This window comes from Cuculus canorus, chromosome 3 (genome assembly GCF_017976375.1).
Source record: "Cuculus canorus isolate bCucCan1 chromosome 3, bCucCan1.pri, whole genome shotgun sequence".
NCBI classification, from domain to species: Eukaryota; Metazoa; Chordata; class Aves; order Cuculiformes; family Cuculidae; genus Cuculus; species Cuculus canorus.
Window position 1 is genome coordinate 2,577,638 of NC_071403.1, and position 12,064 is coordinate 2,589,701.

A 12,064-nucleotide genomic window follows, 5' to 3' on the forward strand; every position below is an offset into this window, starting at 1 on the left:
TTGATGTCAGAGGTCTTTCAATGTCTTCATATAATGCACAGAATTTTAGAGCTCTCCGGAGACATGTGTTGGTGAAGCTGATAAATTGTGAACAGATTCAAAAAATCATCAGCGTTTATGAATCATTTTTGCACACCTGGTTTGTTCCCGTGCTTTTATATTCTCCATCAGTCACCTCTGCTGTTACGAAGAAGCAGCATAAAGAAAGTTGTCCCTGCCCATCGCAGCGGGGATGGATCTGGATAGCCTTTAAGGTCCCTTCCAACCTGAACTATTCTATGATTCAAAAAAACTTGCTATGCGACAAGTGCTTTCCTTTGGAATGTGTCTTGGAGCTTCTTTTCGTACTGTCACTCTCCTTTATGTTCTGATCCTTTCTAAAATGGTAAAAAATTTACCTTTTTGTTTCTTCTCCATTGGTTTTGTGTGATACCCTGAATTCTTTACAGGATTTTTGCTCTTTTGAATCCTTGATTATCCTTTATTGTAAATAAATCCATGTATTATATAAATCCAAATGCTCAGCCATTTATTGAGTTGTTTTTTCACATTTTCTCTTTCACTTTTCCCTTTTAACATCCTCTAAGACGTGTCTGGAACCAGCAGAGCAATTTATAACAATTGTGTCTTTTTCATTCCCTTGAATATCTTTCTAAATTGGAGTGGTTACTATTGTGCAAGTTCAAAACTTCAAGCTATTCAGCTTAATCACACGTACTAGGGGATAATTGCGATTCATTAATAGGATAGTGAAATAATAATTAGGCACATAACACAATGTTTTATGTTAATTTTTGATCAGAATTTGACTCTAGTTTTGTAAAGCCGAGAGAAACTTAATGTAAGTAAAATCTCTTATTGAAGCAAATACTAGGGGAAAAATATGCCGTATTTCATATATGTGAACTTGCTCTATGGATTCAGTGGACTTACGGCCACTTCTGATAACTTTGATAGATTTCATATGCTTAAAATTAAAATTGGTTTTTGAAGTCTTTGCAGTTGTTTTTACCTTGATTTTTGTAAATCATGATACAGTAGTACAGGAATTGTGTTACTCTACAAGAAAAAATGATGGGTTTTTAGGGTACTATTTCACTTTTCCTTCCAAACTTTAAAGTAGTTTTTCACTTCATTTCTCACTGTGCCGTCATATTCCCTAGTTTTGTTGCCAATTTGGTGAGTGTTTCCCCACTGAAAGAAAACTGAGCTATTTTTGAAACGTTGTTTTTTCTTATTTATAATGTCACTTGCGCTATTCTTAGCACTAAAAAACTCAAGGTCGCAGTTTGCCTCAGCTCATTTTACAGGTTAAGTAGATATTAGCTGGTTTTATTTTCATTTTTTATTGATTTACTTGAAAGGTTGGTGGGAATTTTTTTGTTTAAAAAAAAAAGTTGAACAGTGGAAAAGATCAGTTATGCAAGAGAATTTTAAACGTTCATGAGGAACTAGGCTTTCCTTGGTCTCACAGTCCGGTTAGCTCTCCAAAAGCCTTACCATTTAGAATATTTGCTCCTCAGAGTAGAATGCCTTCATAGTACAATATTCCGGGATGATTATAGATGAAGTAATGCTGCGCCAACACTTGCTTACATGGTAGTTAAAAATGCAGGGCTTTGAAACGTCTTTTGTGTCTGTTGGACGATAAAATTGTTCCTTCTACATTTATGATTAAGTTCATCTGTTTGATAAAATGCGTTTGAGAATTAAAGGGTGCCGAGCAGCCTCAAGCAGTCCAAGTCCAGTGTTCAGTTGTGGGAAATGGTGATGGAGATGTTGGTTGGTGAGACCTCACTAGCTAGGGTATTTCTTGCAGCCCGTTCACCTCCAGTTCCCTCAGTATCCACAACCACGGCATTAGGGGTGTTGGACCTGGCACAGATGTACCGTTGGTGTAAACGTTTATCGTTCTTGGGTTTGCTGTTCTTTTGATTGTGAGGGAGTGGTGATTTCCCTCAACTATCACTGTAGATCCTGGGCAATCGTAACTTTCTTGTTAGGTAGATTTTTCAAATTGTTGGAGAAGAATATTTGGATGAATATTCTGTTTTGTTGGGTTGTTTCCCCCTGCTCAACAGTGCAGATAGTCTGTTTGTTACAAACAGCAATAAATTGGCTGTTTATACATCCACATTGGTAAGAAAAATCCCATATGAAAATGCTCAAATTCTGTCCCATCCGTTCCCCTCCAAAGTAGGTAATTGTTTGCTCTTAAATCATAGAATGGTTTGGGTTGGAAGGGACCTTAAAGATCTTCCAGTTCCAACCCCCTGCCATGGGCAGGGACACCTCCCACTGGCTCAGGCTGCCCAAGGCTCATCCAACCTGGCCTGGAACACCTCCAGGGATGGGGCAGCCACAGCTTCCCTGGGCAACCTGGGCCAGGGCCTCACCACCCTCATGGTGAAGAAATTCCTCCTTATGTCTAGTCTAAATCTGCCCCTCTCCAGTATATACCTATTGCCCCTCATCCTATCACTATAAGGCTTTGTGAACAGCCCCTCTCCAGCTTTCTTGTAGCCCCTTCAGGTACTGGAAGGTTGCTATAAGGTCTCCTGGGAGCCTTCTCTTCTCCAGGCTGACCAACCCCAACTCCCTCAGCCTGTCCTCGGATGGGAGGTGCTCCAGCCCTGCGTAGATTGCATCTGCAAAGATTGCTTTTGCCTACTTCAGATGCTTCATAAATAAGCTTGTTTCTGCCCTAATGAGAAGTCGTTAGTACGTGGAAAAAACTCTTGGCATTGCGTGGGCTGCTGGCTGCCCATGCTTTCCTGCCGAGCCTTCATCCTACTGAAGATTTCTTAGATTGATCTTTCTTACTGGTCTTTGACAGGCAAGTCAGTTTTATGCTCCTTTCAGGACAGTCACAACTTCCCCGTTCCAGGGCCTGCCCACCCTCATTGTGAAGTATTTCTTCGTAATATCTAATCTAAATCTTCCTCCTTACGATTTAAAGCCATTCCCCTTGTCCTGTCCCTCCACGCCCTTGGGAAAACTCCCTCCCCAGCTTTCCTGGAGCCTTTTTCAGTACTGGAAGCTGCTCTGAGGTCTCCCCGGAGCCTTCTCTTCTCCAGGCTGAACAACCCCAACTTTCAGCTTCAGTGTATAAAGGCGTTTAACTCTGGATGACAGTAATCTGTCATCACCATCTGCTTGTGTGAAATGTTACTCCTCCTTGTTTTGAACCTTTTTTTTTCCTTTCATATTAAGAAAGAAAATGGAAACAGCTTTTAATACTCATGGAGATCTTTAAACTCTATATATTTTTTCAAACTTTTTATTTGACTCTTTGTTTCTTGTCCAAAACAAGTTGTCAATCGATTCTTTTTTTGTGTTGATAAATAGAAATCACCTCTTTGGTGAGTTGCTGCTAAAACTGTTAAAAAGATTTGCCTGTGTAGCGCTATCTGCAGATAAGCTTTATGCTTAGGGAAGTGCTTTTCCTGACATGGGATGCAGAGTTCAACAGGTATCGTGAACTGCACTGCAAAGATACTGTTTCTATAGTAATTTAACTGCATGTACTTTAGACCTTTTGTTATTGTAGATATGTCACCAAAATCTCTAAACCGGTAATGCATTCTGTTGTCTCAGCACAAGTATCCGCTGTAAACCTGTTCCTAAAGCGCTTCCAAAAAGGAAAAAGAGCTTCTAAAATGTTTTAGAACAGCCACTGAGTGCACAGATATTTCTGTATATATATATCTGTAACAGCAGGATAATTAAAATACTACTGTAAAATATTCATTGTGTTCATGTGACAAAACTTTTGCAAGAGCTTTCCTATATCTAGAGATGTATTTAGCACTTGAGCAATATGTGAAGGCATGGATGAAGCATAATGAAGGTAAGAGTTTTGTGTATTTGCCTTAGAGTATTATTTGTTAGTGTTTCTGTGATAATATTTAAATGTCTTCCTGTCCAGAGGAGGCTACAAATATGATCCGAGGGCTGGAGCACCTCTGCTCTGAGGGCAGGCTGAGAGTTGGGGTGTTCAGCCCAGAGAAGAGGAGGCTCCAAGGAGACCTTAGAGCAGTTTCCAGTAATGAAAAGGGCTCCAGGAAAGCTGAAGAGGGACTTTATACAAGGGCATGGAAATGTAGGATGAGAGGGAATAGCCTTAAATTGGAAGGGAGAAGATTTAGATTAAACATTAGGAAGGAATTCTTTATGATGAGGGTGGTGAGGCCCTGGCCCGGGTTGCCCGGAGAAGTATCGGTAACTTTCTGCCCACAGTGACAGAGAGGAGCCAGTGAGGAGAGATGCTGTGCTGGACCTTCTTGGAAAGAAGGAAGGGCTGGTTATAGATGGGAAGGTCCAATGCAGCCGTGACTGAAATGCCTTCAGGATCCTGAGAGGGAGAGAACACGGTAAAAAACAAGCTCACAACCCTTGATTTCAGGAGAGCAGACTTTGGCCTGTTCAGGGATGTGCTGTATTAAGTCCCATGTGATAGGCTCCTAGATGAAAGAGAGGTCCAAGAAAGCTATTTTAATATTCAAGGATCACCTCCTCCAAGCTCAAGAACAATCTATCCCAACCAGCATGGTGTTGAGCAGAAATCCAGGCTATCTGCTACTCAGCTTGATGTGCTAGTAAGAGGCAGACCTAAGAGAAGAAGGCTGTGTCCTAAAAAATCTGGCATGCTTTTTAGGTCTTTGGAAGCAGAAGTTTTTCTGGAAAGGTGTATTAATATTCCTCATCTGTCTGGAATAAATATGTATGACAACAAGCAGGCAAAATTAGTTTTATCATATTGTTAATCAACTGTAAGGACTTGTCTCTAATACCAAATGAACTTGGAGAACTCCTATGACCTTGAAAAGACCATGCTACAAAAACTAATTTGTAAATGGATTCTAATTAGTGCTGCCGACTTCTTACTCTGTGGGATTTTCGTATGGGTTATCTGAACACGGAAGAAAGGATTGGCTTCACCTGCAAGTTCATGGGAAGGAATTTAGGATTCTACAATCCTAAGGAATTTAGATAACTAGAATCTGAAGAACCCTAGGTTACACTTCTAAGAATTCTCACCATGTGTTCTACACATGGGCAATTCTTGTAGAACTGTATTTTATTGCTTTGAAAATAAAGACAGTAGAGCATTGTTGACTAATAACCAAGAATGGTCAGTCACAGTTTCCTTTCTATAAAGTAGGTCTTGCTGCTTACTGTTTCACCCACTTGGTTGTGCAGCTTGTTCGTGCTTTGCATTCACCAGGAATTGCTCTTACCATGTTGCAAGTATATACAGAGTGGAGGCAGGTTAGTTAATCTACAGACTAGAGATATTAATTCCCCGTATAATATTTCCTGACTTAAAATGTTACCAGTGACAGCTTTTGTCAGTTTAGCTCATGTGTAGAGTCAGTGTAATCAATTTGCACAGTTTCTCTTTGCTGCTTTGGGCATTATTAATATGTATGACATATGGCCAACGAGACAGAAGTCCAAGATAACTAATGAACTATGGAGGTGTTCACCTGTTGGTCATCACTTTAAATCATGAATAGCTCAACTGGAATTTAATAGTTGTTCCTAGTGGCCAGCAGGGTGAGGGAGGTGATTCTGCCCCTCTATTCCGCTCTCTTGAGACCCCACCTGAAGTCCTGTGTCCAGTTCTGGAATCTTCAACATAAGAAGTCCAATGAGACTGTTGGAACGGGCCCAGCGGAGGCCAAAAAGTAGATCTGAGGTCTGGAGCACCTCCCATACAAAGACAGGCTAAGAGAGGTGGAGTTCTTCAGCCTGGAGAAGAGAAGGCTCTGGGGAGACCTTAGAGTGACTTTCCAGTACCTGAAATGGGCTAGAAGAAAGCGGGGGGGGCACTTCTTGCAGGGGCCTGGAGTAATAGGATGAGGGTGAATGGCTTTAAATTGGAAGGGGGAAGATTTAAATTAGACATTAGGAAGAATTTCTTCACCATGAGGGTGGTGAGGCCCTGGCCCAGGTTGCCCAGGGAAGCTGTGGCTGCCCCATCCCTGGAGGTGTTCAAGGCCGGGTTGGATGGGCCTTGGGCAGCCTGAGCCAGTGGGAGATGTCTGTGTCCATGGAAGGGGGTGGAACTGGGTGGGCTTTAAGATCCCTTCAGACCCAAACCATTCTATTATTCTACTAATTGGATATTTAGGAACTCCTACTTAAAATCAATTAGTCCGGTATCTTGTTTTCTTGTTAACGAATTCGCTGCCCTGCTTTCTGTTAGATTGCCAACTCCTAGGATTCAGACTGTCCTTATGTTTATATGTACATAAAGACCTTTTCAATACTGAAATTATTGGGCCTGTAAAGCAGGAATCATAATTCTTTTTCTCCTTATAATCATAGAATCCCTAGGTTGGGAAAGATCTTTGAGATCATCAAGTCCAACCATAAATGTTTCATTGCAGATTCAGTAGAGAAGGAGATGCAGTGAATTAAATACAAATAGCAAGAGTGACCCTTTATTATTTTGTATTCTATTGCATGATTCTTTTCAGAAAGAATTTTTATGGACTTGCCAACACTGTATTATGATAATTTAAGGGAAAAATAATTACAAACGCTTTAGAGGCGAGTGCTTTTCCTGTATCACCTCCTTGTTGGGATACTGTTATATTCATTTGTGTAGCAGTTCTAGTTTTCTGAATGTAAACCTAATTTAAGAACCAGAATAAAGCTCAGATGTCTTTTGGGTTCTTGTCCGAAGTAATCTTGAACTTCATTTCTCATTCTTCTCAGCAACATCTTAGCCAAAAAGGCAGCTAAAATAAAAGTCACGTTATCTTTCAGGTTTCTTAGGAAGCCATGGTTCTTGTTTAACTGTGTTTTCAGGAGTTGTACACTAAAATATATCTCAATGGCTGATAATTTTGAGTCACAGCGTAACTTATATGTGCTTCCAGCTGCATGGACTTTGTAGCATGTGCTACAAAACAGCGTAAACTGTTTTTATATAGAAATGTGGTCATTCTGTAGAATATTTGGGTAAAGATGAAGAGTTGTGTGTTCCAGGTTGTTCTCAGTCAGTCTCCTTTCTCATAGAATAGTGTTCAAAGCGCCTGCTTAGCAGCGTTCCAGTACCTGAAGGGTCTACAAGAAAGCTGAGGAGGGGCTGTTTACAAAGTCTTATAGTGATAGGATGAGGGGGAATGGGTATAAACTGGAGAGTGGAAGATTTAGGCTGGACATAAGGAGGAATTTCTTCACCATGAGGGTGGTGAGGCCCTGGCCCAGGTTGCCCAGGGAAGCTGTGGCTGCCCCATCCCTGGAGGGGTTCCAGGCCAGGTTGGATGGGCCTTGGGCAGCCTGAGCCAGTGGGAGGTGTCCCTGCCCATGGCAGGGGGTTGGAACTGGATGATCTTTAAGGTCCCTTCCAACCCAAACTATTAGTTGATTAGATGATTCTCAATTTTCATCATTTTACTGCAAGGAAGCAACGATAGTTGAGTCTATAACCTGAATTTTTCTGATGAGGAGGCAGATCGTTCTGCCGAGTTACTGAATGTTTGGGTATATTTTCCATTTCGTATTGCACTAAAATTTTCAGTCTAACAAGATTTTTCCACTTAAAGAAATAAACGGTTGTCACTTCTATAATAATGGTGAAGCAGTAGTTAATGTTTGCTTTGTCCAAAGCGTTGTGGCTGCCTGCGACTGCAGTTCGTGTCTATGAAAGCGTTTGCGTGTCACTTTATTCTGCTTTGTCTATAATGGAGAACTCTGAATTGTTCAGTTGTAACAGCTCAGTACGTTAATAAATGATGGTGTTAACTATCTTTTCAGCATAAAACACAGATAATGAGTCCTTTTATGTGTGCATTTGAGTGAATATTTTAAACTTTTTTTTTTTTTAACTAGGAAAACACTCTCTGTAGGGTTTAATTTTTTTTACCAAACTGACTAGAAGCTAATTTGAAGTCAGATGATAACAAAACAGGGTAAAAGGCAACGAATATAATTGCTTGTCTGCTGTTTATAGAGTGTGTAAAGAGGAGCCATGAAGTTGACACTCAGTTTCTGAGTGGCAGCTGGGAATTTGACAATTATCTTGTCCGCTTTGAAAACCGTGAGCATCAGCAACTGTGGGCGCGCTTGGGAAAATGGTTTATCTTTATTTTTCCGTTTGTAAAAGACTACCGCCACCTCTGCTGTGTCTGAAAACTGCTCAAAATGAAAACTTCAGTTTTTTTAAAGTAGATATCTTGCTTTGAAAGCCAGGGATTTTTTCGCTCACCAGTAGTTTTGTCTCCTTCCTCCATAATATTTCACGTGTTTAACATCCTGAACGCATAATAAAGAGTGAGTTTAGTAACCTTTGCTTAGATTATAAAATCTGAGTGATCGCTACAACCACACTCATGAAACAATGAATTTTCCTAAAAGATAAATTAAATAGAAGAAAAATGGGTGTCTTGCAAGGATTGAGTGAATACCTTTTAATTCCAAGGTATGTCAGCTGGGCTATAATTTGCTTTAATTAGCGCACTGTATTCAGCTATAAAAATTCTTTGTCTGGAAGCTCAGTGACACTTAAGGATGTGAAATGTCTTCCTACTTTGAAAAGAAAGAAAGCACTTCCAGTCTAGCTTTTTAAACTGAAGGTTCAGTGATCAGTGCAAGGAAGGGTCAACTAGATCAACAGGCATGAAGGATATTGATATCCGGCTGAAAGAACTCTTAAATAGGAGGCAATTGGTCAAATCAGATTTCATTGTCAATAGTTAAGAATATATCCGTATATATCGACACCAGGTGCCAGTTATGCTTTCAACAATAGCTAAGAAAAATGATGGATTTAAAGTAAATATGATAAGAATCAACTTGAAGGTTTTGTAGTCACCCATTCAGTAGTGTGATGGTCCTGATGTCTTTTAATGTCACTTCGGAAGACCAGATTGTGAAAGGCTAGCTGTTCTTGCATGGCCCATTAATTGTCTTTATCCCATTAATCATGTTCCTATCATGTTTTAATCTCTTTGAAGGATCTCTTTGATGTTCCTGTTCAGCAGGACTAAAATTCTGGAATCCCCATGCCAGTGCCTGTTGGTTACTTCTCACTATTATAGGTAAAACGATGGTTGTACCTCTAATTGAAATTGTTTCATCATTTTTATTATCAGCACTTATTTTCAGTTGCTTATAAGTTCCTTCCAAGTTGTACCACACAACAAGAAACACTTTCCAAAATAAGATTGGCAGTACCACAGGCAAAGCAGCCCTATTTAAAGCAAATCATGGAATCGTTCTAGTCCCGTTCAAACACATTTAAAAACATGATGGTAGCTTAATGTGCTAAATGAAGTGGGTTTGTCCTAATACAAGAAAGCTCAGTACAAATTAACTTTTTGAAGTAGTTTATTCCCATGGATTGACAACATAATGAGGTTGCGGGTCATGGTTCCAGCAGAAGACAGATGCAGAAGACAGTCCTCTCTTTGATTTGCTCCGTTGCCTTAGGGAAAATTGAAGTGGGTGAGGAGTCGGCCAACACACCCGTAGTTATAGTTCCAGCTTTTTTTCACCTACTTGTTTTTTTTCTTTTTTTTGGCATATTCCTATTTTCTCTATGTAGTTTGGATTCTCCGTAACAGCAAAAAGGTACAGTCATCTGCGGAACTTGTTTTATTAGAAGTGCAGTGCAATTAAATGGTTCATGGAAGAAAAGAAGCAAGAGGATTTTGGGTTGAAGGGATCAGCTGAGGATATCTAAGATTGTATTTCATTTATGGTGTGAAAAAATGACACTATCACTTCTTTCTTTGGCCCGCAACTTCCTGTTTTTCTTTTGAGTTTTATACTATAAGGTTAGATCAAGTCCCATGGCCAGCCAGGTCATCCCCACTGTCTTAGGAAGACGGGAGTAATGCAAAATTAGGGATCAGATAGGAGCATGCGTAGTGTGCAGTACCGAGTTACGGAGGTGGTGGCTGCTTAGTCTTGGGCTCGCTTGTCTGAGGCTGCATCTATTCATGCAACCTTCTTTCTTCTCTCCAATCCAGATAACAAATTGATTCATGCAAAAAACCTAAGAGACTTGAAATATTACGTGTCGTGCTGGACTTTTGACAAACCGCAAGAGATACTTCATGTATGCCCTGAGGATGAGCACAGCATATTAAATGCCTTCAGATAACTTAGGTTTTTGTTGAGAAATGGGAGTAAGTTTCTCCTTGTAGCCATTGATAGTGAAGTTGTGCACAACTTTCTTTTAAAAGTGCAGGGTGTGGAAACCTATTCTCATCAAAAGTCAAGTATTATTCTTTTAACTTTACTGTTAATCTGCAGCAAATCTATTATAGAGCATATTTATTGAATCATAGAACAGTTTGGGTTGGAAGGGACCTTAAAAATCCTCTAGTTCTGACTCCCCTGCCATAGCTGGGACACCTCCCACTGGCTCAGGCTGCCCAAGGCCCATCCAACCTGGCCTGGAACACCTCCAGGGATGGGGCAGCCACAGCTTCCCTGGGCAACCTGAGCCAGTGTCTCACTACTCTTATGTTAAAGAAATTATTCCTTCTGTCTAGTGTCCATCTGCCCCTGTCCAGTTTATACCAGTATTCTTAGCTGCCCAAACCAGCTGACCTGAATGTGCTGCTCCTTATAGGTAGAACTGGAGGTGAGAGCTGATTTCTTGCATTCTTTCATGTTTAGCACAAAACTGGTGAATCACAGATATACAGTGAATGTTGGTTGAGTTGTGATCATAGAATCACTAGGTTGGAGAAGGCCTTTGAGATCATTAAGCCCAACCATACCCTACTAAATCATGTCCCTAAGTGCTTTATCTACCTATCTTTTAAACCACTCCAGGGATGGGGACTCCACCAGCTCCCTGAGCAGCCTCTGCCAGTGCTTGAGAGCCCTTTTGGTGAAGACATTTTTCCTATTGTCCAAGCTGAACCTCCCCTGGTGCAACTTGAGGCCATTCCCTCTCATTCTGACAGATGACTTTTGAAGAGGTTTCCCATCAAAGCTCTGAGGCTTATTATTTTTGGTGCGTCTTCAAAAAGGATTCCCAATGTTACATATGAGGATTCCCAACTTCGAGATTTGAAGCTATAGCACTCAAAAGTGAATGTACACCAAGGCGTTTCATTTATTTTCTGTGTACGTATGCTGAATGACCACGAGAATGAGATAATCATTGAGATTTTTGCACAATGGCTCTATGATTCAGTATTCAGGATGAATGGCAAATGGAGTAGGGTTTTTGAGGAGCTCTCTTACGATTAGGCTGGCGTCTAGGGAAGCTGGATGGCATTCCATTTTCTGACAGATTTGGATGGAATGGCAAAGGGTGCTCAAAAAGAAAAGTAAGTGTACATTAGCAGTGGCTCAAAGATTCCATAAGCAAGCCTGGGTTTGATATCGCATAGCTTTTAAGTGACTGATGCTGCAATAACGTTAATCTAGGATGAGTCAAAATCGCTAGTTTTCTAGTTAAAGGCAGAATTTGCAGTTAAAATACAGGATGGTTTTCAGCTGAAGGAAACAGTAAGGAATATGGTTTAATATGTTTTGAAACAAATTAGATCCACAGAATTAAAGTGACTTTCTAGTGCAGATTCTATTTGGTTTTAATACTAGGCTGTTCTTTTCATGTTCTGTTTTACAGTGTCATGTGGGAACCGATGGGAGATGGTAAAAAGATTATTTCGCTGGCTGATAATAACATATTATTGTGGGATTTGCAGGAAAGTTCATCCAAAGCTGTGGTAAGATTTTTTTTTTTAAATAAATCATGATATACTTGAATATAGTGCAAAGAGCAATATTCACTAGCCTAGAACTTGCTAATCTTTTAACTGCCCCTTCAGAAATATTTTGTTGCCTTTAACGTGGGTGGGGGAAATGAAGAGTTCTCTTGAATATGTGTGTTTTAGAGTAGGCAACTTGGAATTTTATCTGTTGCCAGTGGCTTAAATATTTTCTTTTTTTCTAGAGTTGCCTCTACTTTCCAATGAATTTTACATTGAATAATCTGAAATAGTTTGCAATGAATAATCTGAAATAACGCAATGCTAATTTTGTAAACGTGTTTGAGAGAAAAAATGGTGATTGGGGAAGCCAAAGG

At 40.2% G+C, this 12,064-nt stretch overlaps 1 protein-coding gene across 1 annotated transcript in view; it reads left to right on the top strand.

The window, feature by feature from the left end:
• Positions 1 to 12,064, top strand: part of EIPR1 (EARP complex and GARP complex interacting protein 1) — an 84,088-nt gene that overhangs the window by 45,494 nt on the left and 26,530 nt on the right. The window contains exon 5 of the mRNA XM_009559317.2: positions 11,606 to 11,705. Coding sequence (XP_009557612.1) covers positions 11,606 to 11,705 — 100 coding nt within the window. The remainder of the gene's footprint in view (positions 1 to 11,605; positions 11,706 to 12,064) is intronic.